The sequence below is a fragment of the Callithrix jacchus genome, chromosome 1, assembly GCF_049354715.1.
Source record: "Callithrix jacchus isolate 240 chromosome 1, calJac240_pri, whole genome shotgun sequence".
Taxonomy (NCBI): Eukaryota; Metazoa; Chordata; class Mammalia; order Primates; family Cebidae; genus Callithrix; species Callithrix jacchus.
Genome location: NC_133502.1, coordinates 143,050,697 through 143,064,386, shown reverse-complemented (window position 1 = coordinate 143,064,386; position 13,690 = coordinate 143,050,697). Strand labels below are relative to the sequence as shown.

The 13,690-nt window shown below is 43.5% G+C and overlaps 1 protein-coding gene across 3 annotated transcripts in view; it reads right to left on the bottom strand.

Moving 5' to 3' along the window:
- Positions 1–8,314: 8,314 nt before the first annotated feature.
- Positions 8,315–13,690, bottom strand: part of RECK (reversion inducing cysteine rich protein with kazal motifs) — an 87,982-nt gene continuing 82,606 nt past the window's right edge. For all 3 annotated transcript variants that reach the window (XM_017974661.5, XM_002743073.5, XM_054257687.2), the window contains 4 exons: positions 13,364–13,574; positions 11,911–11,984; positions 10,965–11,120; positions 8,315–9,926 (listed from right to left, as the gene is read on the bottom strand). In XM_017974661.5, coding sequence (XP_017830150.1) covers positions 9,705–9,926; positions 10,965–11,120; positions 11,911–11,984; positions 13,364–13,574 — 663 coding nt within the window. In that variant the 3' untranslated portion in view covers positions 8,315–9,704. The remainder of the gene's footprint in view (positions 9,927–10,964; positions 11,121–11,910; positions 11,985–13,363; positions 13,575–13,690) is intronic.

Below are 13,690 nucleotides of genomic sequence, written 5' to 3'. Positions count from 1 at the left end.
CCTCCTGAGTACCTGGGATTACAGGTCCTCACCACCATCCTGGGCTAATTTTTTTATTTTTAATAGAGATGAGGTTTCACCATATTGGTCCAGCTGGTCTCAAACTCCTGACCTCAGGTGATCCACCTGCCTCAGCCTCCCAAAGTGCTGGAATTATAGGTGTGAGCCACTTGACCCAGCCAAAAACTTTCTTCTTATTGATATCTGTATCTTAGAATTCTGAATCTTACATGCATAGATTTATAAAAATAGTCTATTACCTAATTTGGGGTCTAGAGGGAGAAAATTCTCCCCTGATGTCTGATTTTAAAATTTCCCTAAAATAGCCTGAAATATGAAAGATGGTTATTTATTTATTTATTTATTTTTGAGATGAAGTCTTGCTCTGTCACACAGGCTGGAGTGCAGTGGCACGATCTTGATTCACTGCAACCTCCACCTCCTGGGTTCAAGCGATTCTCCTATCTCAGCCTGAGTAGCTGGGATTATAGGCACTCACCACCATGCCTGTAATCCCAGGCATGTAGAGATGGGGTTTCACCATTATGGCCAGGCTGATCTTGAACTCCTGACCTCAGGTGATCTGCCTGCCTCGGCCTCCCAAAGTGCTGGAATTACAGATGTGAACCACTGCGCCCAGCCAGATTAGTAAATCATTTTTTTTTTTTTTTTGTCGGAGTTTCGCTCTTGTTACCCAGGCTGGAGTACAATGGCGTGATCTCGGCTCACTGCAACCTCCGCCTCCTGGGTTCAAGAAATTCTCCTGCCTCAGCCTCCCGAGTAGCTGGGATTACAGGCGTGCGCCACCATGCCCAGCTAATTTTTATATTTTTAGTAGAGACGGGGTTTCACCTCGTTGACCAGGATGGTCTCTATCTCTTGACCTAGTGGTCCACCCACCTCGGCCTCCCAAAGTGCTGGGATTATAGGCGTGAGCCACCGCGCCAGGCCAGTAAATCTTAAATATTATTATATTACTTATTTAAAAAGAGAAAAGTAAAGCACTGAACTGAAGGTGCTAGACAACAAAAAAATAAATGAAAGGAGAGAAATAAAAAAATACTGAATGAATGCTGAAATATTTAGGGGTAAAATGTATTGATGTTTGCAACTTACTTTGAAGTGCATAAAAAAATTAAATGGAATGAATTTACTTTGAAACACGTAAAAAGTAAGATGGATGGCCAGAAGAATAAATGGATAAATTGAAGCAAATATAACAAAATGTTTCCATAATAAGATTGTGATAAGATATTTAAAATTGACTAAAGCAGTTAACGTAGATTAAAAAAAATTATATATTAGAAAACAGATAAAGAGCAGTATTAAAAATATATCTCAGAGCTGGAAGACGTATCAAGTAGATATATCACTACAAAATCAAATAAATAAAAAAGTCTAAAAGAAGAGAAAATGGCCGGGCGCGGTGGCTCACGCCTATAATCCCAGCACTTTGGGAGGCCGAGGCGGGTGGATCCACGAGGTCAACAGATCAAGACCATCCTGGTCAACATGGTGAAACCCCGTCTCTACTAAAAATACAAAAAATTAGCTGGGCACGGTGGCGCGTGCCTGTAATCCCAGCTACTCAGGAGGCTGAGGCAGGAGAATTGCTTGAATCCAGGAGGCGGACGTTGCAGGGAGCTGAGATTGTTCCATTGCACTCCAGCCTGGGTAACAAGAGTGAACTTGTGTCTCAAAATAAATAAATTAATTAATTAATTAATAAAATGAAGAGAAAATTCAAATGTACCGCATTAGTAATAAAAATGGGATGTAATCTCTCTTTAGAAGTATTAGAAAAAACATATAGACAACTCTTCACTAATAGTTTTCCTTAATTGGGCAATTTTCTAAGAAAATACTAATTATTAATATTTAAGAAGAGGAAAATCCTCCTAAATGAACTAATATAGCTGTTAAAAAAATACAATAAAAATATCATCGTTTGCCCAAATAGAGCTGGCTCCAGAAAGGCTTGCAGGCAAATTCAATCAGACCTTTTTAAATTTTTTTTTTTTGGGGGGGCGAGGGGACGGAGTTTCGCTCTTGTTAACCAGGCTGGAGTGCAATGGCGCTATCTCGGCTCACCGCAACCTCCGCCTCCTGGGTTCAGGCAATTCTCCTGCCTCAGCCTCCTGAGTAGCTGGGATTACAGGCACGCGCCACCGTGCCCAGCTAATTTTTTGTATTTTTAGTAGAGACGGGGTTTCACCATGTTGACCAGGATGGTCTTGATCTGTTGACCTCGTGGATCCACCCGCCTCGGCCTCCCAAAGTGCTGGGATTACAGACTTGAGCTACTGCGCCCAGCCTAAATTTTTTAAATACAGATGGAGGCTGAGGGTCTTCCTATGTTGCCCAGGCTAGACTTGAACTCCTAGGCTCAAGTGATTCTCCCACCTCAGCTTCCCAAAGTGCTAGGATTACAGGCATGAACCACCACACCTGGCCTTCTATTAGACCTTTGAGAAACAGATGATTCTGATAGTAGTTACATGTTCCAAAGTATAGAAAGTCTACCGTATTTTTTTAAAGACACCAGAATGAGCCTGATTCCAAAACCTGAAAAATACAGCAAATAAAAAACTATAGTGCAATATTATTTTTGAATATAAACACCAAAATTCTAAACAAATATCAGTAAATTGAGTCTAGCAGTGTATTATTAGAGTAACACATCATGATCAAATAAAACTTTAGTAAAAGGCGAAAGATTTATGCGATCTGAAGAGAAACCAAAATATCATGATCAAATAAAACTTATTTCAAGGGTATAAGGATGGTTTAATATCAAGAAATATATTCAAGCTGGGTGTGATGACTCACGCCTGTAATCCCAGCACCTTGGGAGATTGAAGTGGAAAAATTGCTTGAACCCAGGAGTTCAAGATCAGCCTGGACAACATAGTGGTACCTCATCTGTACAAAAAAATTTTTAAAAACTAGCTGGGCATAGTGGCATGTGCTGATAATCCCAGCTATTTGGAAGGCTGAAGCAGGAGAATTGCTTAAGCCCAGGAGTTGGAGGTTGTGGTAAGCTGTGATTGCACCACCACACTCCAACCAGGATGACAGAGTGAGACTGTCTCAGTGGAAAAAAAAAAGAAAAAAAAGAAATATATTCACAATATTAATAAGTCAAATAAAAATATACTGTAAATGGATGCTGAAATATATTTTATATAATTGAGTATTTATTACTACATTTTTAAAAAGTCTTATTTTTCCATAGCAGAATAAAGAGAAGACCCTTGAAACTAATAGTAAAACATGTTACACTTAAAGCAAACATGTCATGCTTCACATAAAACAATGGACACATCCCCATTAAAATCCAGAAGACAACAAGGTTTCTTGCTGTCCCCGCTGCTATTCAACATTGTTCTGGGAGTTCTAGCCAATACTAGAGCAACAGGAAGAAATAAGAGGTATCTTATCTCTTTGAAAAAGAAAGAAGCACACCTGGTCGATCCTGCCAGAAAAAGAGAAAAAAAGGAAAGAAAAGAAAAAGAGCAAAATTTTTATTATGGTTTCTCCCTGGAAAAACCTCAGAAAATCCAATAAATATAAATTAACATGAAATTTAAAAATGAGAGCCAGGGGATCCAAAAAAATTTTAAACAGCAATCACATAGCATCAATAACCAGTTGGAATATGTCATAGGGGAAACATTTATAACAGCAATCACAACAACGAAATCACCCAATATGGACTTATTCACAGACATGTGACCAAATCCATTTTATCATGAGGACTCTGCTCTGCTCACACGTGGTTAGACTGGGCCATGGTAGGAAGAACACAAATACCATGAGGAGGTGTGCCTGCTTCGGGACAGCTTCCTGCTGTTGAAGAAAGTGAGCTGGATCTAGATGTCTACCTTCCCTCTATGCCCCCTTCTTTTGGGGCCAGAGCCCAGTCCTCCACTTCAGAGCCAGCTTCCTTCCTTGGCAGAAGGAAGATTCTGCAATAGCTTAGCTAGTGCACTGCAGTTCTGCTCTAGGCTCTGAGCTAGAAGAGTGTCAGCAAGAAGGGGAACAAGAAGGGGCAGGGGACCTGGACTGCTTTCTTGGGTTGCAGAGGGCTGAGGAATTCTCAGGGAGCTGGGTGGAGGCACTGGCAAATGTGGACTTGATAAAGGGCTGTGAGAGGAAGATGGAGAGGAATTGAGGAGGCTGAGAGAGGTCAGGAAGGAGCATTCAGTGGAACACGGTCCACAGGGTCAAGCTGAGAGCCCTTTCTCCAGCTTGACCAGGGAGTGGGCAGAGTGAAACAGGCCCAACCCTAGGCGGGCTGGGGTGGGTTTCAGCAACCAAGTCCTAAGAGCACTGAGAATCATAAAAGTAACTGATACAGCTCACCAGCTCACTTTCTAAGACGGTTTAGGAAGTGCTTTTCACCATGTTGTCTCTGTCCCCTGGCTCCACCCACTCTTACATTATTCCAAAATGAAGTTAACTCTTGTTTTTTCATTATAAAGTAACATGTACATATTCCCCCCAAATACTTGGAAATATAAACAAAGGAAAAAAATCCCACACTTTCCTCTCCCTGCCTCTATGAATGAGTGCAGAATCCTTCTAGAGCCTTCTCTGTATGTATCTATCTCTCTGTGTAATCATGGCAAGGTCCCTCCTCTGTCTGCCATGGGCCGGGAGGTGGTTACCTCACTGCCCTGTGTGGAGAAGTTCAGGGAAACGGTTTCATATTTGGGATAGTGTCTACCGGGCAGTACTTCCCCACCTAAAGGTTCACAGGTAGAAGTCCCATCTTGGTCAGAACCCGCCAGGTAATTAGGGGGTGTGGTCTTTTTCTAAGGAACACCTCCCCTGTCTTCTCCAGACCAATCTCCCACTGAACTCCACTGCAGATGCAAGCAGTTGCTTTGCCAAACAGAAGCATAACCACTTAGGCCGGGTGCGGCCTTCTTTTTGCACCACTTCCTTCCTTATTTCTACTCTCTGCCCTACTTTCTGCCCCAGAAGGCTGACCTGTATGACTACCACCACAGGCTCCCTGGTCCTTGGGTTTTAAATTGGGTTCCCAGTGGGAGCTGTGGGAGGAGACCCAAGGGAGAGAAGCAATGCCTTCTCAGTTGTGCTTAGAGGTTAGGGGTGCTAACAGCTCCATTCTATGACCTGGCGTGTTGTACCACGTCTTGTGGTTTCCCTACATCCTGCCCACACCTTTGTAGGTAACCCCTTTATTTAACTTTCCTCCAATTCATCCCGATTTGTTTTCCTGCCGGGACCCTGACTGACACAAATGGTTAGCCACTGCCCTCCTCCTCCTCCTCCTCCCCCTCCTCCCTCTCCCCCTCCTCCTCCTTCTTTTTTTCTTCTTCTTCTTCATCTCACTTTGTTGCCCAGGCTGAGGGCAGTGGCATGATCTTGGTTCACGGCAGCCTCGACCTCCCAGGCTCAAGCAATTCTCCCGCCTCAGCCTCCCGAGTAGCTGGGACCACAGGCACGTGCCACTACGCCTGGCTAATTTTTGTATTTTTTGTAGATATGGGGTTTCGCCATGGTGCCCAGGCTGGTCTCAAACCCCTGGGCTCAAGTGATCCACCTGCCTCTGCCTCCCATAGTACTGGGATTACAGGCATGAGTCACCGCACCCGGCCTAAGTGGTTATGCTTCTGTTTGGCAAAGCAACTGCTTGCATCTGCAGTGGAGTTCAGTGGGAGATTGGTCTGGAGAAGACAGGGGAGGTGTTCCTTAGAAAAAGACCACACCCCCTAATTACCTGGCGGGTTCTGACCAAGATGGGACTTCTACCTGTGAACCTTTAGGTGGGGAAGTACTGCCCGGTAGACACTATCCCAAATATGAAACCGTTTCCCTGAACTTCTCCACACAGGGCAGTGAGGTAACCACCTCCCGGCCCATGGCAGACAGAGGAGGGACCTTGCCATGATTACACAGAGAGATAGATACATACAGAGAAGGCTCTAGAAGGATTCTGCACTCATTCATAGAGGCAGGGAGAGGAAAGTGTGGGATTTTTTTCCTTTGTTTATATTTCCAAGTATTTGGGGGGAATATGTACATGTTACTTTATAATGAAAAAACAAGAGTTAACTTCATTTTGGAATAATGTAAGAGTGGGTGGAGCCAGGGGACAGAGACAACATGGTGAAAAGCACTTCCTAAACCGTCTTAGAAAGTGAGCTGGTGAGCTGTATCAGTTACTTTTATGATTCTCGGTGCTCTTTGGACTTGGTTGCTGAAACCCACCCCAGCCCGCCTAGGGTTGGGCCTGTTTCACTCTGCCTACTCCCTGGTGTCTACCTTCATGGTGACCTCCTGCACGGCCGGTTCTGTTTCTGAGAAGTACAAATCCTGCCTGGCTGCCTCGTGCCAGGAAAAGCCCGGACGTAGCCTCTGGCTGTGGTTCACCCTGCCTCCCTGTGTGACCGCAGTTAATCTGTGTGCTCTGGGTTTCCCTCTGTGTGCACCGTGGAAACCCACCCTCCAGCCCCAAGATTGCTGGACTGTGGAAAGGACTGGCTTATCCCTGGGAATGACCCCTCGGCCTTCACTTTCCCTCCCAAAGGCCCTGCCTCCTAATACCATCACTTTGAGGGTTAGGATTTCAACATAGGAATCTGGGGCAGGAGGCACACAAATCTTCAGACTGTGGTAGAGCTGGCTGTGGATCTAGGTGTATAGGAGGCAAGCAGAATCTTCCCCAAGTTGGCTTGCTTCTTTTTTTTCTTTGAGATGGAGTCTTGCTGTTACCCAGGCTGGAGTGCAGTGGCACGGTCTCAGCTCACTGCAACCTCTGCCTCCCAGTTTTAAGTGATTCTTGAGCTTCAGCCAGCTGAGCGGCATGCACCACCACAACCTGCTGATTTTTATATTTTTAGTAGAGACAGGGTCAAGCTGGTCTCAAACTCCTGGCCTCAAGTAATCTGCCTGCCTTGGCTGCCCGAAGTGTGAGATTATATGTGTGAGCCATTGTGCCCTGCTCCTAATCACTATTCTCAAGGTTTTTATGATTGTATCTCCAGAACAGGATCAGCCTTTAGATCTTTCTTTCCCTTCCTATACCCCCATCCCCACCCCCACCCAAGCACCCTTCTCATTTCTCTTACTTCCTTTCCAGACCATCAAACATAAACTTATTTTAAATAATTTTTTAATGGTTATTACTTTTTAGGGACAGGGTCTTGCTCTGTTGCCCGGGTTGCAGTGCAGTGGCATAGTCATAGATCACTGTAATAACCTTGAACTCCTGGGCTCAACTGATCCTCCTGTCTCAGCCTCCTAAGTAGCTGGGACTACAGGTACACACCACCATATTTTTTGAGATGGGTTCTTGCTATGTTGACCAAGCTGGGAACATCTACTTTTCTAATAAAACATCTTGTCAGTCCTAGCTGTTGTCCTATCCTGATGAGAAAAGACCTCTATGGTAGACTGTATTATTCAGAATACTTGCTGTCCTTCCCGCAACCCACAGATAAACACCATGGGAAGACTGTGCATCCCCACCCTTTGAACTCTGGAGTGGCCCTGTGACTTGCTTTGGTCAGTAAAATGTGGGAAGAAATGACAGTGCCACTTCTGAGCAGACTTCAGGGCCAGCTTGTGGTCCTGTCTGTCTCTTTTCTCCCCTTTGTGAGGATATTGGAATGGGTCTGGAGTGAAGATAGTATCAGGTGTGGCAGCTGACCTGAAATGGACATGTGAAAGGAACAAAACAGAAGCCTCTGTTGTAAGCCACTGAAGTTTTGGGGACTTAGCCTAAGCTGTACCACTTCCCTGGTCCTCCATCAGCCAGCCCTCCATCTCCATGTTCCCATGGTCTCTCTGCCCCAAGGGTGTCCTGGAACTGGAACATTAGGACCAGCACAGTGGGGAGAACTGCCTAGTATGCTCCTGGGTCTTGGAAGGCCGGAAGCTCTCTCTGTCCTGAAGGCTGAAAGCTGGGGTCTTTGTGTTTGACTCTCTGTCACTGCCTGCCCTCTGGACTGACCAACTGTGTCCTAGCTGACCTGCTTTCCCAGGGCCCTTGGCTTGGGATAACAGCACCCCATGATTTCTTTTTTTTTTTTGAGACAGGGTCCCACTTTGTCTCTGGTGTGAGACAGGTTGGTGTGCAGTGGTGCAATCTCGGTTCACTGCAACCTCCACCTCCCAGGTTCAAGCAATTCTCCAGCCTCCTGAGTAGATGGGACCACAGGCATGTGCCACCATGCCCAGCTAGTTTCCATGACTTCTTATCCCAGAGCAAAGGACACAGCTCACCCAAGGGTGATCAGTGGTTTCATTTTTGAATGTCGACATTGCTTAGAAGCATGCATGATCATATAAAAATTATTTTTTATTAAAATAAAAAAGCTTTCCAGTATATTGCATTGAAGACATTTATACAGAAAAAAGGCAATTGCAACAAACATGCTACATCAGCACTGATATATTCTGAAAGCTTTAAGTGCCCATTTTTCAGCAACATTTTGGTATAATACACACATCCCTATGTATTTCAGAGGGTACATATAATACTGAAAAAATACTTGATGTAAAATCTAAGTTCATGTGCATATACACAAGAAGTATTACATCAAATAGCTTATTTCGAACTGTGAAACACATTCAAAGTATTCAATTTCTTAGACAACATGCAAACATTTTAATACTGACACTTTTAAATATATAAACCACAATTCTTTATACTTCTATATCAAAAAAGGAAGTCAGAACACTTATCTACATTGTACATATCATAAAAAGCAAATGGGTTTTCACGAATGGAAAGTACTGGGTTAACACACATGATTGTCATTTTACAAATATGGCTATTCACCTTCTTCATAATAAAATAGAAATAAAAAGTATTATTTACATGAACTACTCATTATTTTACTTTTTGGCAATTATATAAGTAGCAGCAATTGGTTTAAAGATTGATGTTTAAAAACTCTACATTTAACTCAGATGACAATCGAAGAATATATATCTGGTTAATATAAAAATTGCATTATACAAAGAGGCTTTGATGCAATGTCACTTCTCCCTTTCACAAAAGTCATAGACACTAATCCATGACTAATGAGCCTGTCGTTTACAACATATAATTATATGCATGTCATTTAATCACTTCCTTTTGCCTCACACAGTAGTTGGGGTTCTGAATTAAATTTCCGTAGTTTAGCGCAAATTTTCCTAATAATTTATATAATAATTTCAAAGATGCTTTATTTATATTTCATATACTGTAATGGCAGTGGCTCTTCACTGGGACCCCTAGCTTCTAGATAGAGTAGGTAATTATCTGTAAACAAAACTAATGCAATGGGAACCTTAATACTTCAACATGAACTCTGAAATGAAGTTCGTGAACCTGATAGTAAAGTGAGTTATCTTTCTAAAAAGCAGTCACCTGATTTCCCATCTATAAGCTTGTTTTAGAGTGGGGGACCCATCTGATGAGCAAATGTAAATCATACGGCAGTGGTCTACCAGAAAGAGACATCCTCTTTTCATTAGTATTTGGAACAACACATTTTAACATTTGTAGAAACAAAACAAAAATCCTACTAATATTGGCAAATTTAAAAAAAAATACTGTGTGGTGAATAGAGGTGACATGTGCTTTTCCGTGGCCACTATTCAACTACAAACCAGCAATCTTGAATGTCTTTCTCAAGGCAGGAGAGTGAGGTGGAGGAGCATTCTGTGCCTTCCATGGGCAGTCAGTTACATGTCCAGAGCAAGTGCAAGGCAAGGCCCAGGCTGAGGGGAAGGAGGAAGGAGTGGCAAAAAGGTCTGGCTCTAACACCGGCCGATGGCACACTGCTGGAGACCTGTACCTGGGAAATGATGAGGGCAGAGAGAGGGACATGGGATGCCAAAGTCGGGCTGTCAGAGTTGATAAGGGACTCAATCTTCTCAGCTTCTTTATTGCAGGCTTCAATCTGTGAGGAAAAACAAGATTCTTTTAATATAAACCACAGTACACATGAAAAGGTCAAGCCAGAAAATCCCACAAATATCCTAAAAGTAGTGTGGCCTCAGAGAGCATTTACTTTCTCTTTGTCCTTCTGTTCTTATCCAAAGTAACATTTTATTATACTGTGGTGGCTCATGCCTGTAATCCTAGCACTTTGGGAGGCCAACGACAGCTTGAACCGAGGAGTTCAAGACTAGCCTGGGAAATGTAGCAAGACCCCATCTCAAAGGGCAGGGCAGGGCAGAGCATAATCCACAATGCCATTATCCTAATCAATCACTATTTTTCATTTTCGACTCCTGTTACCCACACCTCTTACTCACATTTAGACTTTATCCTTACATGGTTAAGTAGGGTCACAGGGAATACAATTTCAATGTCCATTGAAACATGAAAATGAAAACAGCTGGACTAGACGAGCTTCCTAGTGATTCACAGACTGCCTGCATTTGTTCCCTTCCCTTGAGCTCTCATGCCTTTGATGTTGAAACTTGGGTTTACATGAGTGGGGTTCTATATGTCTCTAGACTGATGAAGAAACACTGGAGCCCACAAGACCAGCTCTGATGGGATCTTCCTCTGCAGTACGTGCACAGCTCTCAGGAGACTGGAGTCTATTCTGGCTTTATCACTGCATGACCTGCACCAGTTCCTTCCCCGGTTTGGGCCTCAGCTGCCCCATCTGTACAGTGAGTGTACTGGAGACAGTGATTTCTCGGACCTCTTCCAGCTGTGCACACTCCCAGTTGCTGTATTTAGCCCCTCCCCTCCCCTGGCTCCTCTGCATCCCACTGTAAAATGTGCGCCAGATCTCAGCCACTGGCAAATTGCTCAGTCCTTTAGAGACTGCCTTGTTTTTCTCCCTCCTGCCCCACTGAACTTCCCAAATGCTTCCACTGACTGACCCCCTGATCCTTCCTCCGTCCTTGTTTGTGCCCACCCGCTCCTAGATGCACCAAACTTGAAAGTGACAAGATGGTTTCATGACCTGTGCTGAACTCACCTGCAGAGCTTTTGGATAGTGATCGACAGGAATGATCAGGATCACAATTTCTGATTCAATGCTGAAGTATCCAAACACATCACACTGTGGGACAGACACGTGCATGCGGATTTTTTGAAGTATTTCCAGAACTGTTACTGGCTTTTTATTTGTTACCTGGAAAGAGGAAACATGCTAGTACCTAAAAAAAGAAGAATTCCCATGACTGCCTAAGCGCCCTTGTTTTGGGCTGCCAGCTGAGGAGGCTCTTTTGATTACAGAGTCCCCAGGGAAGGCCCCGCCACAGCTTCACTAGGCCAAATTCTGAGTGTCCAGTCCATCACAATGGGTTTTGGCCTGACTGAGGTGCTCTATAGTGAAGATAAATACTCTCACCAGAAACACTTTTTTAAAAAGTGACTGTTCTGAGGTAGAGAGGCCACAGGGTTTTTAAAAATACAGATGTTATAATCAAAATGGGGATAAATCTCTAGGTTGTGGCAACTGTTGGGTGCAGCATTTCTGGAGCCCTGTGATGGTACAGAAAAGAGAAAGGGGCAGAACTATGCAGGGAACAGACAGAGCTCTAGAGGGTCCTCTCAGGAGGAACAGGGACTGGTGTGAGGGGAGGTGACCTCGAAGCCATCTGGACATCCACCAGTCTGGCTAGCTGGGTCTGCCTGCAGCCCCACCTATGCTTACTGTACCTGCAGGGACTTTTTCTAAGAAAGGGTCAGGCTGACTGTGATGTGCACAGCCAGGGTGCAGAGGGGAGGAACACGGGCTTGGGAGTCAGACAGTCTGGGTGCAAACCCTCGTCCTACTGATTATGGGCTATATGGCCCTGGGAAGGCTGCTTTTTGAAGATTAGTTTATCTATGAAGGGGGACAACACATTATACTCTCTAGGATTACTGAGAGGCTTAGCAATAATGTTTCAACAGCATCTGCATGTAAAGCAATTTACCTTAGCAATAGTATCCAGTTTTTCTTTGTCAAATAAAACTCTTAACATCCCAGCACATAATGGGCAACAAGCACCTGCATAACAGAAACCATTTTATGTGTGTTCAGAATTAGAAACAAAGAGAATTCAAAATCCTTAGTGAAATGTCCAGCCCTTCATTTTGGGTGGGAGAGTTACAGTGTCCTTCCCAAAGACTGTACCTTGACCAACCTGGGGTCCTCTCATCTCTACGTTTACCAAAATCCTTCCTCTACTCTTGCTTTCATCCTTCACCACTCCTCGGAGTGAGAAGGCTGTGTGGTGCAGACAGCACAGAAAGAGCTGGCCTTTCCAGAGACCTGGGGCCTGATCCTGCTCTGCCTCAAAACTCACTGTATGATTCTGGGCAAATGCTTCTGCCAGGCCTTGTTTCGCTGACTGCAAAATAAGGGAGTTGGTGTTTCAGGGGTTCCATGAGTGTTTGATTTAAATTTAATTTTAAAAATCATTTTAAACCATTAAAACCCCTAACAAAATATGGCATAATCAAATATAAAATTATGCTGTATTTTAACAAAACATATTTAACCAGTCTATTAGCAGTGCCTCTACTCTGGGCTCCTCTGATTCCCCTTTATTTCATGTCATTGTACTTGCTGCCACTGGTTTAGTGCAGATTTGCATGGTAACCTGTGTTTGGTCTGTCACCTCCCTCAGAACATCGTCTCCAGGAGAAAAAGGGCTTTGTTTTGCTCACTGTTGTATCCCCAGTGCTCAGAGGAGTGTCTGGCACATAGTGGAAGCTAAGTAAATATTTGATGAATAATGGATGGAGGAATGAACCTGTTAGACTCCAGATTAACTTGTTCTGTGCAGACTTGGAATAAAGTCTCTTCTGCTACTTCTGCTTGACTGAAGAGTGTGAGATTATGAGGTAAGCTGTCTAAAAAAACTGTTACTTCTAAAAACAGTCTGAATAAAACAAGACTTTTCTGATTATATGCAACTAAAACAATTAAGTTAGATGCTAAGGCCGATCTAAGACAACAACTATCTTCTATCTCTCTCAATTTCAAATATTTGTGTTCATCAAAACTATTTTAATTATTCATTAATTAGCAATTCATTATTTATTGACTTTGTAATAAACATTATGCCCTTAAATTAATAATCCTAAGTTTTCATAATTAAATACAGCTTTATCTGTTTATATATTGGTGTTTAGTGTAAGATTTAGCTTGAGAAAAGACTACTGTATTGTTTTAAAATAGCAGGATACCAGATGATATCTAAGGCAATCCCCAGTTTTTAAGATCAACCCAAAGTAATGAGTATGATCAGCATAAGAATTTCTTCAAGACTTTTTGAAAAACTTAAATGAACTAGTCAGCTTTCTTCTCAATGAGTCACTCTCTGGAGGCAGATAAGCAAATCTTCCCAGTCCTCCCCTGTCCACCGGGATACACCAGCCTACCTGGTGGGATGATGGGTTTGCATCCAGCTGCTGAGAGCAAAGGACACTTGACAGCGGCACACTCGGTGACAGAGCTGTGCTCTGAGAGGACCCCAACAGCCTGGCAGTCCCCATAGTAATCAACCGCCACTCGATCTGAGTAGGCAGCACATACACTGCTATAGGTTTCACCATTGTGCCCACAGACGGGCTCGGTCTCTCTGCAGAAGGTCTGAGGGCAGACAAATCACATTTAGCTTGGAAATGTCTATGGTGTACCTTTCCTAACCAAGAGTACACAACACGCCTCCTTATTTTCAGGAAGGAAAAAAGACACAGATATAAATT